At 67.7% G+C, this 17159-nt stretch overlaps 2 protein-coding genes across 4 annotated transcripts; one reads left to right on the top strand and one right to left on the bottom strand.

Annotated features, from left to right (window-relative positions):
* The first annotated feature begins 220 nt into the window (after positions 1-220).
* DNAJB2 (DnaJ heat shock protein family (Hsp40) member B2) lies at positions 221-5654 on the top strand. 3 transcript variants are annotated; one of them, XM_050899796.1, is made up of 10 exons: positions 221-262; positions 1236-1325; positions 2390-2499; positions 2924-2977; positions 3134-3250; positions 3435-3524; positions 3653-3758; positions 3888-3958; positions 4196-4417; positions 5415-5654. In XM_050899796.1, the coding sequence occupies exons 2-10, from the start codon at positions 1261-1263 to the stop codon at positions 5423-5425; spliced, it is 846 nt and encodes a 281-aa protein (XP_050755753.1). In that variant the 5' UTR covers positions 221-262; positions 1236-1260; the 3' UTR covers positions 5426-5654. The 3 variants fall into 3 exon arrangements, with proteins under 3 accessions (XP_050755753.1, XP_050755752.1, XP_050755751.1); XM_050899795.1 differs by having other exon boundaries at positions 3131-3250; XM_050899794.1 differs by lacking the exon at positions 5415-5654 and having other exon boundaries at positions 3131-3250; positions 4196-4602.
* A 410-nt stretch (positions 5655-6064) lies between these two features.
* PTPRN (protein tyrosine phosphatase receptor type N) lies at positions 6065-16191 on the bottom strand. The gene is made up of 22 exons (XM_050899793.1): positions 16141-16191; positions 15835-15948; positions 15465-15570; positions 15134-15332; positions 14626-14950; positions 14301-14417; positions 14093-14172; positions 13728-14011; positions 13146-13232; positions 12914-12993; positions 12609-12673; positions 9986-10198; positions 9648-9857; positions 9406-9553; positions 9171-9244; positions 8794-8871; positions 8536-8655; positions 8282-8448; positions 7147-7200; positions 6964-7028; positions 6787-6860; positions 6065-6689 (listed from the first exon to the last, which is right to left on the bottom strand). The coding sequence occupies exons 2-22, from the start codon at positions 15842-15844 to the stop codon at positions 6618-6620; spliced, it is 2628 nt and encodes an 875-aa protein (XP_050755750.1). The 5' UTR covers positions 15845-15948; positions 16141-16191; the 3' UTR covers positions 6065-6617.
* Between the last annotated feature and the right edge of the window lie 968 nt (positions 16192-17159).

Here is a 17159-nt window from a genome sequence, read left to right as displayed (position 1 = left end):
TGCGGGGACGGGGACTGGGAAGGGAGACGGTCAGCGGAGAAACCCGGCTCCGCGCTCAAGCACGCCTCCCTATGACCTCACCCGCCTGAGCGACGAGCGCGTGACGTCACGAGGCGGCGGCGCCGCGGTTGGCTGCAGCCGCCGCTCGTCGGCCAGCGGAGCCCGCCTCCAGGCCCCGCGGCGGCCCGGGCTGGGGGGGGAAGCGCGACGCCGGCCGCGGGCGGCCCGGGGCGGGCGGGGAGGGCTCGGCTGCGGTACTCAGGTGGGCACCGGATCGGGGCGGGGGCCGTGCGGGGGAGCGGTGCGCAAGGGGGGCGCCGGGGAGCGGGGGCACCGGGGGACCGTGGCGCACCGGGGGAGCGGCGCACGGGGGGAGCGGGGCCGGTCCGGTGCGGTCCTTTCCCGTGCTGCCGCCCCCGCCCCTGCCGGTGGCCTAGATCCGCTGGCCGCAGCCCAGGGCTGCCCGCCGGTGGCGGCGGGGGGCGGGGACGGAAACTTCCAGCAGCAGTGCCGGGCCGGGCAGCCCCGGGAGCGCCGTGTTTACAGCCGGGCCGGGGGGGGGGCGGTCCCCCGCGGCACCGCCCCGCCGCGCTCCCGGTGCTGGTGCCGGTGCCAGCGCCGCCCTCCCCGTCAGCTGATGCGCCCGGGCAGCGCGGGCGGGGGGCGAGTACCGGGGGGGGCGGTCGGCACCCCGGGCTCGGGGGGGGCTGGAGCGGCGGCATCCCGCTCCCGTCCCTGATCCGGAGCGAGTCGGCCGGTTGAAGTGCCTCGGGGTGCCCGGGGGCGGGGAGGGTCCCCGCTGAGCCCTTAATCCGCTCCAGCCGCTAAGCACCTTAGCGGGCTGCTCCCGCTGCTTCCCCCCACCCCGCCCCAGGACAGAACCCCCCGGGGGGACGGGAGGGGAGCTGGGCAGCTGGGGGGGAGCGGGGCAGACCAGCGGGGCCGGCAGCGAGGATCCCTGTCCCCTTGCTTGGGCAAGTTGGGGTGATGCAGGTGGGACGGCGGCGCGGCAGCAGCAAGGGGTCCCAGGCTGGGGCTGTGCGTGCATCCAGGTGGCCGAGGTGCAGGCAGGGTGCTGGGGAGCTGTGTGTGGGGTGGCTACTGAACAACTCTTGGGGGACCTGTGGGGTGGCCGGCGCGCATGGGGAGGGCAGGGCAGCCCGCCCTTGCTCTTTTACACCCAGCGCTGCAGGCTGTGCCTGTGGACCCCCTGATGTTGCCTTCCCCCCCTGCAGTGACCCCGCGGGACAGCCGCACATCATGGTGGACTACTACGAAGCGCTGGGGGTGAGCCGCAATGCCACTGCCGATGACATCAAGAAGGCGTAAGTGCGTGGCAGGCGTGCCCCTGCCCACCGGGCAGAGCAGCCCGAGCCACCCCCCCCACCCACCCCCACCCTGCCCTGGCACCAGCAAGGCGGGGGTTCCCTGCGGGGCCAGTGGGGACAGGGCCCATCTCCAGAGGTGACAATCTAGCCTTTGTTTCCTTTGTGCGGAGGCCAGAGCGGGGCCGGGCTTCGCTGCTGCACAAAGGCATCTCTTGGTGGGGTTTGGTCCCTTTGTCCCCGCTCTCAGCCCCGGGCTGGGGATGGAGGAGGGAGGTGGGTCCCGCTGGTGTTTGGAGGCGTCCCCTCTCTCTGCCAGAGGGTGTGGGGATGGCAGAGGGCTGGGGCGCAGGGCCTCTGCTGGCGTCAGGGTCAGGGGGCTGGAGCTCGCAGGGAGAGGAGCAGCCTGTCCCCTGGCACAGGGACTGGGCCCCGTTGGCAGGTCGTGTGCTGCGCCCCAGGCACTGCAGGGGGGCCCCAGGGTCGGACGGAGCCTCTCGCAGCTCCTGCCTGGCACCCTGCCGAGGTCTTGCTGCTCTCACTGGGGAGAGGCATCACCCGGGGGGAATAGGTGCGGACTGGTGGCTTGCCTGGTGGGGACAGAGGCAGGGGATGGAGGTCCCTGCTGGGGGGGCTTCCTAAGAGTGGATGAGAGAAGCTGGGCAGCCTGGGTTAACCCCAGCTAGCTGCAGGCAGGAGGAAAGGGCTGCTTGTGCTCACCTGGCCCCAGGAGCCTCCCGGTGACCCCTGGTCCTTGAACACTCACAGCATAGCCCGGGAAGGCTCCAGAGCAAACCTGTGAGCATCGTCCGGAGCCGCTGCCAAGAGCAGCTGAGGCGGGCACGGGCTGCACCGCTGGGGTCATGCCACAAATATTTGCTTGGGAGGCAGAACCAGTCCAGGAAGCTCCCATTTGATGCCTGAGGCCGGAGGGTGCTGGATAAAGCGGGCTTGGGGTGCCCCTGCCCACAGGGTCAGAGGCGTGCGCTCAGAGGGGGGTCCCTGGTGCAGGAGCCCCCGCCGCCTGAGGGCTGCTGCGTGCCCATCGCTGCCCGTTTGTGCAGGTACAGAAAGGCCGCGCTGAAATGGCACCCGGATAAAAACCCAGACAACAAGGAGTACGCCGAGCAGAGGTTCAAGGAGATAGCTGAGGCATATGAAGTGCTGTCGGACAGTAAGCGGCCACGGTGCTGTCTCGCGTGTCCCCCCACCCTTGAGGCTGCTCACCCTGGGGTGTCCTGCTGCTGGGCTCACCCAGGTGGCATCCCTGGACGTCCCTGGGTGGCAGCAAGTCCCTCCAGCTTTACCGCCCGGCTTGTGGGGCTTGGTTACCTCCCCACACATCCCCTGAATGGCTCTTGGGAGAGATGCGGGAGTGCTGGCCTCCGGGATGAGGTCTCCTCAGCGGGGCTGAGGCTTGTGCACCCTCGCCCAATGCCCCAACTTGGGTTTGGGAGCGGCGCCGGTGTGGTGGGGGCTCATGCCACACCCCTCCTCCTGCTCCCTGCTGTTCTGCACCTCCCTTGGCCAGGGGAAGTGTCGGTGCTCCTGGCCATGCCTGGCAGCCGGCTTCCCCGCAGCCCCCTTTCTTCTTCCAGAGCAGAAGCGCGATGTCTACGACCGTTACGGCAAGGACGGACTCATGGGGGCAGGTGAGTGGGTGAGCAGGGCCACGGGGGGTTAGTGCAGCTCTGAATACGGCCCCGTCTGAAGACCCGGTGTGGGTCTGTGCTCCCCGGGGCTCCCCGCCCTACGGGGGGGTTCCCACTCAGGGCTCCACTTAACTCTGAGCCTCTTGCCTCCAGCAGGACCAGGGGGCTCCAGGGCTGATGCTGGGGCCCCTGAATTCACCTTCACCTTCCGCAGCGCTCATGACGTCTTCCGGGAGTTCTTCGGCGGGCGAGACCCCTTCGCCGACTTCTTTGGTGCGTGCGGGGCAGGGGGAGGCTGGGGGCTGGCACTGGGGCACCTCTCTTGGCCCTGGGGCAGCTGCTGGGCTCGGGGACAGAGCGCACGGCTGGCCCCGGCGGGGCGTCCCCATGGCGGTGCCCTTCTCCTGGCTCGCCAAGCCGCAGGGGCAATGCTGACGGGGGGGGCCCTGTCTTCCAGATGAGATGCTGCCCTTCTCCGAGCTGCGAGGACCTGGCCCCCGGCACCACGGGGGAGGCCACTTCTTTTCCCCCTTCCCAGGATCCTCAGGTAGGAGACGCTGCCAGTCCCTACCCGGCAGGGGAGTCCCGGGACACCGCGTCCCCCTGCGCAGGGTCCGTCCCCTGCCTTCCTCGGGCCCCACACCCTGGCACCAGCCTTGTCGCTCCCTTCTCCAGATTTCTTCGCCTCGTCCTTTGGCTCCGGCGCCGACGCAGGGCTGGGCTTCCGCTCCGTCTCCACCTCCACCACCTTCGTTAACGGCAGGCGCATCACCACCAAGCGGTGAGGGCAGTGCTGGCCCACCTCGCCCCTGCGGACCCCCCTCATCGGCGGGCCTCGGACCCTGCAGCTTGCCGCTGCGATGCTCTGGCTGCCTGGCCCTTGACCGTCCGTCCGTCTGTCTGTCTGCAGGATTATCGAGAACGGGCGGGAGCGGGTGGAAGTGGAGGAGGACGGGGAGCTGAAGTCGATCCACATCGATGGTGAGAAGCGGCACTGCAGACTGACTTGTTGGGGTCTGGCAGTGCCACCTCCCAGCGCCCTTTCCATTTGGGGACATCTCTCTTCCTTTGGGGTGGCTGGGGGGTGCTGCATCCAGGCTTGGTTTTGGGGCTCTGCTGTGGAGGATTGGTGGGGTGGGTAGGAGTTGCTGGGGCCCGGTGCCAGCTCTGGGGAGCTGGCGCGGACGCGACCCCCGTCCCCTGCCTCTGTCCCCACAGGCGTCCCCGACGACATGGCGCTGGGGCTGGAGCTGAGCCGGCGGGAGCAGCAAGCCTTCCCCAGCCCACGGCCCCCCTCGCCTCCGCCGCCTGCCCCGCACCAGCCCCCGAGCTCCTCACCCGTCTGCCTCTACACGGACAGCGAGGATGAGGACGAGGACTTGCAGCTGGCCATGGCCTACAGCCTCTCCGAGATGGAGGCTGCGGGGCACCACCGAGCAGGTGGGCACGGCCCTGGTGCTCTGCCAGCGCCGGGGAGCAGCCCCGGCACCCCGTCCTCTACCCGCAGAGCCCGTGGTCCCCGGGGGGGGCCGGAGCGGGAGCCACCAGGGGCCGGCAGCCCCACCACAGCGGGGCACGAACCTGCCCCCAAAGCGAAGCAGTGGCACTGCCCCCTGCTCTGAGCGTGGGGCTGGGGTTGTGCCCCCCCCCATGGGGCAGGGAGAGGAAAGGGGGGTGGGGGCTCGCTGCCTGGGGCTCGGCTCCTGCCTCCCCCAGCAAGGGAGGGGGTCTCTCCTGCCCTGCCTCCTTGCTGCTGCTCAGGTGGGTGGGCGGTTGGTAGCACCCCGGGGTGGGGGGGCTGCCAGAGTTGGGGGTTGTGGCTGGAAGAGGGGCCCTTGGTGGGGTCCCAGGAAGAGGGGCAGCTCCCTGCCCTGGCTCCTGGAAGCACGGTGTGCCTGTGGGCAGGCATGCCCCAGCTCTGCCTGCTCCTCTCTCCCTGCCTGCCCTGCAGGCGGGCAGGGGCTCCAGCCGGTGCCTCCCTGACCGCTGCCTGCCCCTGCCCAGGCTGGGGAGTACTGGGTCGGGCTCTCCCTCCTTGCAAGGAGGGGTGCGCACGTGGGCTCTGCTTGGTGCCTTGTGTCTGTCTCTTCCCTCTGGATGCTGTCGCTCCTGCCTGTGCCCCCCTCCTCCTCCTCCTCTGTCCCCCCCATTGCAGACCCTGGTCACCCCTTTTCCTACGCCTTGCACACCCTGCAGGGCGCTGTCATCCCCCCCGCCTTGGCCAGCGGACACTGTCCCTCCCTGCTTCCTGCAGCAACAGTGACCCTTAGTGATGCTCAGAGGTGTTCCCACCCTCGCCATTGCCTGTGGTGCTGCCTTGGCTCTCCTCCTCCTCCTGGGACCTTCCTCCCTCCCTCCCTCCCTGCCCCTCCCCAGCCCTGGGCCAAGGAGGGTTTCATGGGTGCTGTTGTGTCCCCCCCTCCGCTTGTCTCCCCAGGTGTGTTCTGAGGCTGCTGCGCCCGGGGACCGCGCACGCCCGCTCGCCCACGGAGGCTCTCCCAGCCAGGATTCCGCTTTGTCCCTGCACGGCCACCCCCTGCCACCCCCTTCCCTCAGCACCCTCTGGCTCCGTGGGACGTGGCGGGGGAGGGGGGCACGACAGGGCTTATGGCTGAGCAATACCTGGGGCTGGGGGGAGATGCCCCAGGCACCACGAGGTGGTGGGGAGGATGGTGATGTGGTGATGGGAGGCTGGAGGGGAGGGGGCTGGAGGGGGGGTTGCTGTAGATTAGGCTGCTGGGGGGTGCTGGTAGCGGGCAGCAAGGGGCAGCATGGCTGGGCTCAGCCAGTGAGGCTGGGCTCTCCCCCCTTCCTTGCTGTAGCCCCCCTCCTTGACCCCCTTCTGCTGACAGCTGTCAATAAACCTGTTTGCAGTAGCTGGTGCCTGTGGGGTGTCTCTGGGCTAGGGGCTGCAGGGTCATCCCCCCCCATCCTTGCCTGCAGGCAGGGGAGCCCAGGCCCAGTCCCCAACTATGCGCAGTTGTGGGGTGCAGGCTGTGCTCCTGCAGGGATGTGGGGGGGCGCGGAGGGGACGGGACATGACACACAAACGACACTCCCTCTGCCACCCCTACACACACAGTCAGAGGCCAGGCCGGGCTGCAGCTGCACGAACGCGACACGAGAACTTTATTCACATCAAGATACAAAATTATATTTCTCTAGAAATTTCTCTTCTGCTCGAGTGACGAGGCGGGGAGCACAGGGAGAGGACCTGGGGCTGGGCCAGGCCCCCCTGCACCCAGTGCTCCCCCCAACCGTGGGGGACCCCTGCCCACTCCTGCCCCCCACATGGGCACAGGGAGGGATCCAACACAGGACCACCAGGTTGGGGTGCAGGAGAGCAGCTGCGGGGGGCCCCACAGCCAACTCTGAGCAGCATCACCTGGTCCCCTCCTCCACAGGGGGACACGAGCCCAGTCCCCTCTGTGGTGGCAGCGGGTACAATGGGGTTCCATGCCCTGTGCGCAGAGGGGCTGAGCCTTGTGGCCCTAGGGAGAGGGGCAGGGGGAGCTGGGGGGGGGGAACAGAACCAGCAGCACAGACAGCATTTTACAGGGAGAGCAGCCCCAGGGGCAGGGCGAGGAGAGCGCACGAAGCCGGGGCATGGGGGAAGACGAGAGGGGAGGGCTCCTTGCCATCACTGTGGCAGCGCCTTCAGGATGGCGTTTACTTCCTCGGCCACGGCCGTCAGCGCGAACTCAAACTGGTCCTGGGGGAGCAGAGGAGGGGGGCATGAGGGGCCCCCAGCCCGGCGCCAGGGGCTGTGCGTGCTCAGGGAGGGAGGGGATCCCCAGTTCAGGGGGTACCTTGGTCTGCACCATGCCAGGCCGCTGGTCTCGGATGTGCTCCAGCGTAGCAGCTATGTCTATCTCCTTCACCCCTGCGGCAGAGGGGTAGAAGGGTGCTAGGAGGGGGGTCCACGGGCCAAGCACATAGCCCCGTACCCCCCGGACTGAGCAGAAGCAGTGCTGCCCTGCACCTACCTTTGGCCATTCGGTTCAGGACCATGTCGACGAGGACGTACGTCCCAGTCCTGCCTGCACCGTCACTGCAAGACACAGATGCTTGGACCAGTGGGGACGGGCTCCAGGGACTGGTCCTGACCAGCCAGTCCCAGCCTTGCAGCTGCCCCCCAACCCCTACCCCCGCTCCATCCCCAGCAGTACCTGCAGTGCACAATAATAGGGCAGGAGCGACCCCGGTAGCACTTGTTCACCTTCCTGCAAGGACAAGGAGGAGCAGGTCAGTGCCCTGCCATGCCAGGGACAAGGTTGCACTAGGTGCCCCTCGCTGTGCCGAGCCGGGGGGGGGGGGGGGGGCAGCAGGCACCCCATGATGTGGGTGCATGGCTCCTCCTGCCTCCCCAGCAGTGCTGGGCACAGGATGGGGACCATGGGTGGAAAGGGGCCATGGCGGGGAGAGGAGCCTGGCTCCTCAGGTGCCCAGCCTGGGGAGGGGAGCAGTGGCAGGACCCCCAAGGGAGCAGCTCTGGTCCGGTGGGGCGCGAAGCTGGGGGCCAGGCGCCGGCGGGGCTCCCGGCATGCTCCATGCAGCAGGCACGGCTGCCAACGATCACTTTTGTGACTATGCAACTGGAGCCAGATTACTAGCTGCAAATCACAAAAATGACGCCGGCAGCTGCGAGAGAGAGACAGAGACAGACAGAGAGACAGAGAGAGCGTGAGCGGGGTGGAGAGGAGGGCGACGTGCTCAGGGACCCCCCGCTGCCCTAAGCAGGGTCCCTGGCCCCACACAGCCTGCAGACAGTGACCGGCCAGCCCCCGGCAGGAGCCCACCACCACCCAGGGACCCTGAGACCCCAGCAGGCGCTGCCTGCAAACCTCCTGGGAGCAGTCCCAGCCCCACAGCCCTCTCCCCGGCCTAGGTGGGGACCCGCCGCTGGCTGTAGGGCATGGGGAGCAATGGGTCACAGCTGTTCAAGGCTGGCTCCAGGGGTTTCTTCTTGCACCCACAGCTGGGGAGTGTGCCAGGTGGTGCTGTCCCCCATGCCAGCTCTGGGGAAGAGCACTTTCCCACCCTCCCCATGAAGGCTGGAGAGCCCTGGCAACCTCAGCTGGAAGTTTCTTGCCCACCAAGCTCTGCTGAGCCTCATCCCAAGCTGGCCAGAACCCGGTTCTTCTGCTCCTCCCCATGCACGGCAGCCCCTTGTCCCCCGAGCTGGTCCATGCCACGGCCCTGACCCTCATCGCACCAGCAGCGATGTCCTCGCCCATCAGTCCCCTGCAGCCGGGACCACCGCCGGCTCCCCGGGGGCTGGCACGGCACCGGGTGGGCGCTCACCTGCGGAAGTCGAGGAGGGGCCGGGTGGTGGCAGGGATGCCCTCGGCCGGCCAGCTGAGGAAGTGGAACTGCGTCAGGGTGCGGGTCTCCTGCGACTGCACGTTCTTCAGGTAGAAGCTGCGCACCAGGAAATCCTCACACCAGATGTGCTCCGACACCAGGTTCACCTGCCCGAGAGAGGCAGCTGGTAGGCGTCAGCGCCGGGCAGCGGGGCTGGAAGGTGCTCCTTGCCCCGGGCTACCAGCCACACTTGCCTCGTAGATGTGGTAGAGAGAGGAGCCTTCGTCCGGCCAGTAGCGGTCACACTGCTTGACACTGTCCTCGGCCAGTGGGCTTAGCATGACGATGACAGTGCAGCCGTGCTCCCACACCATCTGCGGGCAAGGCATGGGGGGGGCGTCACTGCTGGGTGACAGCCCAGGCAGGAGGGCAGCCGAGCCGCTGTGACCCATCATCTGGTGGGCAGCACCCAGAGGGACCCCAATGGGTTGGCACAGCCAGGTGACGCTCACCTGCCAGAAGTCAGCGATAGTGTGGGACAGCGGCCCCTGCGTGGCAATGTACGCTGGCATCCGCGGGTCGTGCTCAATCTGAAGCAGGAAAGAGGGTGTCAGACTGCATGCTCTTCGGCCAGGGGTTGGTGACACCAGGAGGAGCGGGGGGGATACTCCAGGGGTGATGGGAGGGCTGGGGAGGGAGCTTCGGGTGCCACAGCCAGGAGGGAAATGGATTTTAACCACATCTGAGCAATGGGGCAGGCACATTGCTCACATCCGTAGCCCACAGGGACGTGAGCTCAGTCCAGCTCCGTCCCAGAGTGGAAGCCTCGCCTGGGCTGAACACATCACGGAGCAGGGTGGCAGGGCAGGACCCCCCGGTGATCACTCACGATCGGACTGGCATTGATGAAATCGCTGCGGGATGGGTTGCTTTCGGCTTTCAGCTTGATCCGCACATGGTCATCTGGGGAAACGGAGACCAGGGGATGTGGTGAGTGCCCGGGAGAGCTGGGGGCAAACCCACGCTGCAGCCTGCCGTGGCCCCAAGCATCCCCGTGACCTGCACCGCCCTCCAGCCACGGCCCTGGGAGCTGATCACTGGGGCAGGATGGCTGGGATGCTCACAGGGCACGTAGTCGGGGTTGCGGTTCTTCTTCAGGTTGGCTTCACTCTGGGCAATGGAGCAGACGCTGGGCTCAGCCTGGTAGGCACAGAGAGCCTGCCACTCCTTGGCCAGCCGGTCCCGGTTGCGGAGGTGGTCCTCCATATAGGCCTGGGGCAGAGGGGCGGGGGTCAGCCCGGCAGCCTACATACAGCATACATAGGGGGCCAGGGAGGGGGGCTGCCACCCCGCCAGGCCAGCTCACCAGGATCATGTGTCCGGTGGAGATATCCATGTTGGACTGGACGGGCTCCTCGCACCAGGAAGGTGTGCTGCTGTGGGAGCTGGGGCTGGGCTGCGGAGCATCGCTGAACTGGGACGAGACACTGCTGACCCGCGAGGTCTCCGCTGGTGCCGCCGGTGCCTCAGCGCGGCCAAAGAGAGACTTGGCAGCCATGTGCTGGCGGCACAGCTCCTGGGGGACCCCAGCAAGAGCCCTGTCCCTCAGCCACAGCGCTGCCGTACGGCAGCCCCGTGCACCCCGAGTGATGCTGATGCAGCAGTGCCGCATCCCGCGGGGTCCTGCATCCCGCTGGATCCTACCTGGTACTCAAAGGTGGTGTCGGCAGCACCCTCAGGCCCCAGGGCAGCCAAGCGCTCCTTCTCCCGCTGCTTGGCGTGGCGCCGGAGGCAGAAGGCCGCAGCCGCCGCGATGGCGACGCCCGCCACGCAGGCCAGGGTGATGAAGGTCAGCAGCACCGAGTGGAAGCCATCCCCAAAGTGGGATGGGCGCGAGTAGGCAGCAGCCTCGTTTCGCTGGGGGCAGAGCCGAGCAAGGGTTAGTGCGGGGCATCTGCATGGGGCTTGGGGGGCGGGGGGGGGGGCAGAGACCCCATTCTGCACCACATTCGGAGTTGTTGGGGGCTAAAACAGAGCAAGGGCACTCAGTGCTGCACTGATTCTCCCAGCACCCTCAGCTGGGGCACAGCTGGTGTCACTGGGGTGAGGCACGGTGCACCCACCTGCGTGTCGCATGGGGCGTTGCTCACACTGCTGTCCCTGGGGCTGCAGGAGGGGGCAGAGCCTGGCCAAGCCCAGGCAGCAGCAACCTGCTGCTCCCCTGCTCCCAGGACCCAGGGCTGCTCCCTGGGGCAGCCCCAGCCCGGGCTGCCCCCCTCCAGGGCAGGCAATCGCCCCATGGAGCTCAGGTTCAGTGAGCTCCTGCCCAGCTGGAGGTCAACAAGGGCCAGAATCAGCCCAAGGGGTTAATGGCAAAGGATGGGCCACTGCAGTGCTGGGTCCAGGGCAGCAATCGCTGCTCCCAGGGGAATTCCCCAAATGGGGCTGGCTCTTCCCTGCAGCCACTGCTCCACAGCAGGACACAGGGGATGTGCCGGCACTGCCAGAGGGCTGGTGCCATCCCAGCTGCGGTGGCTGGGGGACAGGTCCTCCCCATCGCTTTCCTCAGCTGGGACACAGAGCAGCCCCTGCCACCTTGCGGGCAGTGCCTCCAGGGCTCCTTCCCTGTGGCTGGGGGAGACAGCCCAATCCATGCCAGTCCCATGCTGGGACAGGATGGTGCTGAGCCCTTGCTGGATGAGACCCGCCCCCCCAAAGGCCAAGACCCCCTAGGGCCTTGTCCCAGAGCCGCTGGCGATCAGGATGCTGCTGATCCCGGACAGCCAGGTCCTGGGGCAGCACAGGGATGCTGGGGCATCACCACCACCACAGGGTATTCCCTGTGCCCAATGAGGTGCCAGAGCCCAGCATTACCTCACTGCCACAGCCTCCCATTGGCTACAAGCCTGATGAGGTTACCGAAGGAACACTACATCATCATCACCTACATCATCATCATTGCCTGGGGATGCCCCTGCCCCAGGGGTCCCCACTGCCGCCTGCCCCCCAGCCTCACCAGCCCCAGCGCCTGGGGGCCAGCCTGACTGCCGCCAGGGCCCAGCCAGCCCTGCAGCCAGGGCTACCCACCAGGGCCAGCACCTCCCAGCTCCCCGGGGCACCCAAGCAGGAGCAGCCCTGCAGCCCCTGCAGGTGTCAGAAGGTCTGGAGACATCAGCAGGGCTGGGGGGACAGAAGGGACCTCCCTCCCAAGGCCTGCCCGGGGCCCTGCTGTCCCCTTGCCTCTCTACATCCCTCCTTCCCAAATCTTGCACCAGTCCCACCAAGTTCAGAGCCCGGTGGGGGGACGAAGCACAAGCTGGTCTGGACTGGGGAAATCCGTGCAGAAGAGGGCTCGCAAAGCTGCCTCAGCCTCCTCTGAGCTCCAGCTCCGTCATCTCTGCCATCTCTCCCAGCTCCTGCCATTTGCCACATCAAAAGGCATTGCCATAGCGACGCTCCACATGTTGCTGAGGGAGACAGGTTGCCTCGGTGGCCAGGCCACCCCTTCTCTGTGGCCTCCTCCTCCTCCTCCAAGGTCCCCCCTTCCTTCCTCCCTGCCCATGGCTACAGCCACAGAGCAGGAGGGTGGGAAACAGGGACCCTGGGTTGGGGATGTGCTGCACTACTTCCCCTCTCCAGGCTGCAAACACAGGAGCCAGGTTCGGTCCCCCACCTCCAGCCCCCGCTTCCCCTCCAGGAGATTGTTCCTGGGGGTTCCCAGAGGAGCATGGGGAGGGGGTGCCGCTCTCCAAGCAGATGACTCCTGCTCCATCCCTGCCTTCAGCTGCTTTGACATTCTCTGGGGGCACGATGGCATTTTGCCTGCCTAGCTGTGGTCTCTGGGGTGCTCTGGGCACAGCCTGGCACTGGGGTGTACAGGCTGCAGGGAGGCAAGGGTGAGGATGAACCCTGCGGGGTGCAGCCTGCAGCACCCCCGTCTTGGATGGAGGGGGGAAAGCCTCTGGGTGACCCTCGCAAACTGCCTTCAAACCCTGCAGAGCTTTTGTTTTGGAAAAAGCCGAGTGCCCTGGGAGTGCAGGCGGCTGGGCAGCATCACGCTGCTGGGTGGAAGGGGGTCACTGGAGCGATCCTGCTCCGGCCCACCCCAGATAACCCAAGTCGGTCTCCAACACAGCAGCTCAAACACTGCCCAGAGCCCTCTGCTCCTCAGCTGCCCCACAGACCCACGGGGACGGCTCACTCATGAAGACCCCTGCGCCCCAGGGCTGCGGCACAGCACGCTTCCCGGCGCATACCCAGCAGCAGCACCCCCACTGCCCTGTCCCCGGCTGCCCGAGCCCCGAGGGACGGGCATGCCCACTCCTACCTCTCCCACTCCTGTTTGCACGATCTTCAGGCCCAGCTCTGCCTCCAGCTCTGCCTTCACTTGCTCTGTGGATGGAGAGGAGATGGTCAGAGAGGTGCTTCCCCTCCACCCAAGAGACCCCCCCAGAGACAGAGCCAAGGGATACCCCCGACAGCTGCCCATGCCACGCCAGCTCCCCAGTTCAGCCACAGGCACTAGGATGTATGGTGGGAGCCCCCTCTTCCCAGTCCCTAGAAAGGGGCACCCCGCAACTGGAGGGAGGGGGGAGAGAGGAGCAGGACCAGGGGTACCCCTGCCCAACTCACCAGCCTGGCTGGCCACGTCCGCCAGTGAGAGGTTCTGGGGGTTCTGCCGGATGCGGAAGGTGAGTGCAGGGCCCACGACGCTGCCAGAGAAGGGGGGACACAGCGTGAGACCAGGAAGCGCAGACCCCCTCCCCATCCCCACCACCGCCCGGTCCCTCCTGGCCCCCCGCCCAGAGTGGCTGTGCATGGCCAGGGCTGTGACAGCATCACCCCACGGCCCCGCTGCCCTCACCTGATGTTGATGAAGCTGGCCGTGGAGAGGTGCAGGTGCTTGGCGAGGAGCTCCAGCAGCCGCACGCCGGCGGCCAGCCCCAGGGGCCTGTGGGGACAGCGGCAGGGTGAGGAGCAGGTAGTGGGGGCGAGGGGAGAGCCCACGCTCCCCGTGGCCAGGGAAGGGGACAGGCAGGCTCAGGGAGTCCCACGAGTGCAGCGAGGGCTGTGCTGGCTGCAGGGGTGTCAGGGTGGGCAGGAGGCAAGAGCATGGGGATGTGTGGTGATGGGAGTGAGCTGATCCCCCTGCCTTGCACACGAGCGTGCACAGGGGCAGTTATGCACACATATTTGGCTGAGCCTGTCCCAGCCTCCCATCCTGCAGCAGCGAGCTCTGGCCTTGGCGTGGGCTCAAAGAGGAAGGCTTTGGGGTGGGACAAGGGCTGCGGGTGGAGAGGGGATGGGGAAGCTGATCCCACCGAAGACCTGACCCTACCAGAGACCCAAACAGGCTCAGCCGAGCATGTGGAACCATGACAGCTGGGGGGGCGGGATACAGACCCTCCACACACGCACACCCCCTCGCCCGACCCCCGGCTCTCACTTCTGGTCCGTGACAATGTAGCCATACTCGTCCGGTGGCCGCGTGCCCCGCTGCACCCCACCGTCCTTCGCCTCTGTGTAGCTCTTCTTCACCACGATCGGCTTCCCAGTGCTGAGTGCATCCCCACTGTGTCCCCGCTGCGGCTCTGCCCGGGGGGCTGGCGAGGACTCTGCCCTGCCCCTTGGCCCATCCCCTGGGGAGCTGCTGGCTGGGATTTTGGGGGGCGGCACTGTGAAGGAAGGAGGCACTGGCTCCTCTCCGTGCTGCATGTCCCCCTCTGTCACCTGGAGGGAGGGAAAGGGAGGAGCTGGGACCTCCGAGGAGAGCCCTGGGGGGCTGCCACTTCCCCCCACCCCCCATCCCACCTGCGGCGTGGCACCTCCTCCAGCATCACCCTGCTGCAAACCCACCCGTTTTGCTGTGGGCACTTCGGGGCCAGCAACACCTGAGAAGGAGAGAGACAGAGGTCCTGCGGCACCCACCCCAAGAGGCAACACCCCCTATCCCGAAACATGGCATGCTGGCACCCACTGCTGCCAGTCCCTGCCTGCCCCATCCCTGCGCCCCGCTCACCAGAGCTCTGGAGCAGCTGGAGGAGAGCGGAGAGGCTGCTCAGCTGCTGGGGGCTCAGCTCCGGCAGCCCCAGGCCGTAGCTGGCCAGGAGGGAGGCCAGTCTCTTCAGGGCAGTGTCTGCAAAAGGACGCAGCATCAGGTCAGATGCTGTGCATCCGCACGGGGACCGCGGGCTGGGGACAGAGCAGCCGGGGCAGGTGGGGTCGGGCGGATAAGCTGCCCGTGGGCATGAAGCCAGAGAGGAGGGACAGTCTGAGCCATGAGGAACGTGGCTGTGGGGACAGGGTGGGGATGAGGGCTGGTGTCTGTCTGGAGGACATGGTACCCGTCTGTGCAGGGGGTGGCTGGGCGGCCAGAGGCGCTGGCTGCTCCCTCTCCTCCATGTCCCTGTAGTCACCGGGGAGCCGCAAGCTGTGCTGGAGCCTGGTGCCGGCAGGGTCTGGGCGGCCGGCTTTCTCTCTGGGTAGGGAAAGCATGCCCAAGTCCTGGAAGAGATGCCCCCCGTCTGTTCCTGGCTGACCGCCATAGGAGGACACAGGGCTGGCCCCAAAAAGGGCCTGGGCAGGGACCCGGCCCAGCAGCGAGGAGGTCTCAGGGCTCTGCCTGGCTGAACTGCGGGGGAGCTGGTGAGTGCCATCCTGATAGTCGAACTGCAACCAAAACACAGAGTCACCATGGTCAAACCCCACAGGGCCCCTGCCACCCCATGAGGGCACCCCAGAGCCCGGGGGGGCACCCCAGAGCCAGCAGAAGGAGGGCGCTGGGAGTGCAGCAGCCCCCTGCCCATCTCTACCTTTCTGCCTGGGAGAAGGGGGCTCACCCCCATGGCTTACCTTGGGGTAGGAGTAGGGGTTGAGCAGAGCCTCCTCGTAGCCCAGCTGGGGCAGGGGGGGCAGCAGGAGGTGCTCCAGGTACCGCTGCACCAGGGGGGAGGGCAGCAGCGGCGGGGGCTGCCCCAGATGCTGAGCTGCTGGCAGGCCGGGGTCCGCAGGGAGCGGGACTCGCCGGGGGGAGCTGCGGAGGGGCAGGAACCTCGGAGGCAAACAGCACTGGGGTGACTCACCTGGGTAAGGGGGAGGTCCCCCCCAGAACTCCATTTGGGGGGCGAAGCCCTCGCTGCTCTGCCGGGCTCTGCTCGCAGGCTGGTGGCTGGCACTGCCCTACCTGTCCCTGGCCGCCGACTCCAGCGAGGGCGGTGGGCGGAGGCGGGGAATGCGCTCCATCTCCTGCGAGATCACATACTGGGTGATGCCGTCCTGCCACGAGAGCCCTGCCACGGGAGGGGGCTGTGAGACACGGAGGAGGCCTGGGGACCGTGGGGTGAGCTCATGGGAGGCCACTTTGGTGTCCTGACCCTGTGTCCCATGGCTCAGGTTTGGCCCTGCTCCTCCCAGAATCAGCTGGAACCCCTCCTCAGCCCACCCTGGCCCCTGGGCCAGCAGGACCCCAGACAGTCCTAGTGCCCCTAGGCAATGCTGCCTGACACCCCCTCCCCGCCAGGCCGCAGGGACTCCCCCCGCGCTCCCCCCTTCACCTTGTGCCATGAGATGCCGCAAGACATCCTGCAGGCGCTGGAGCACGGGAGAGGTGACCTGGAAGTAGGGTCTGTCCTGCACGGAGCCCACCTGGCACTGCCCAAACAGCCCATCTGCAAGAGAGGGGAAGCAGCGAGGCTGGATGGATGAACGCCCTGGGGTGAGGGTCTCCGGGCACAGCTCCACCTCTCTCCTGCCATGCCTCCCCCACATTGCGCCCCAAGTTCCCCTGCAAGGCAGCCCTGCACCCTCTGCACTCCCTTGGGAAGGAAGAAGGGATCCCTGCACCCCCGCTAGCCACTTACCCTGCACGCACACCTCCTGGGGGGAGCACAGCCTCCGGTCAAACAGGCAGCCTGGGACAGACAGACAGGCCAGTCAGCACAGCGTCCGAGGTGGGGGTCCAACGGGGTTTGCTCATCACCAGCTGCTTGGGGACCCCCACTCTCCAGGAAATTGCCACGGGGGTACAATGTGGTGATGGGGGGGGGGCACAGCCTGGTAGCCCAGGGCAGGGCCTCGGTGCCGGCCTTCCCCGCCCCGCCCCCCCCCCCCCAAGCCAAGACGGGGCATATGTACAGAGCCTGCCCCTGGCTCTGGGGAGCAGGGGGAGGCCTGGAGTTTTTTGGGGTGCTGGCAATTAGGAAGGGAAGGCTGAGGGGGCAGAGACCTGCAAGACCGCATCTGTTGCCCTCCCACACGTGGCACTACGAGGCAGGGACACAGCCCTGCACCCTGTGACACCAGGGACCCACTCTCCCTGCGAGGGGGACCCCAAAGCACACATACAGCGGGGGGTGGGGGGGGGTGTGGTGTGTCTCTCCACCCCCTTCGGGGGGCAGCACTTGGGCAGGGGGCGGCTTCCCCCTTCCTGTCCCCCCCCCCCCCCCCCCCCCCCGTCTCGGTCCGAGACCGTCAGCAGCGAGACGGCAGCAGGCGATGACTCAGCCCCGGATGGCGAGGAAGGAACGAGAAAACAACCGGGGGAGGGGAGGGAGGGGCCCGCCGAGCCCGCCGCGGGGGAAGGGGGCAAGTGGGGATGGGGGTCTCCGAAACCCGGGCCCTCTCCCCCCGGGGCGGGGGCTAACACAGGTGCGGGGCACAGCACCCCGCTGCTGAGGGGCGACCCCCGGGGGGGGCGGTGGGAGCGGGGGGGCCGGGCCGGGGCGGCGGAGCCGGGCGGGCGCTGTCCGCGGTGCTGAAGCGGCGCAGCCGCCTCCCGCCGGGACGCCCCGTTCCGCCGGGAGGGGCGGCAGCACCGGCCCCGGGAGGCTCCCCCGGGCAGGATGGGGCTCGGCCGCAGCCGCTCCGGCACCGTCCCCGC

This window comes from Gymnogyps californianus, chromosome 7, assembly GCF_018139145.2.
Source record: "Gymnogyps californianus isolate 813 chromosome 7, ASM1813914v2, whole genome shotgun sequence".
Taxonomy (NCBI): Eukaryota; Metazoa; Chordata; class Aves; order Accipitriformes; family Cathartidae; genus Gymnogyps; species Gymnogyps californianus.
Note: the sequence above shows the minus strand (reverse complement) of the source record. Positions and strands in the feature narration are given on the sequence as shown.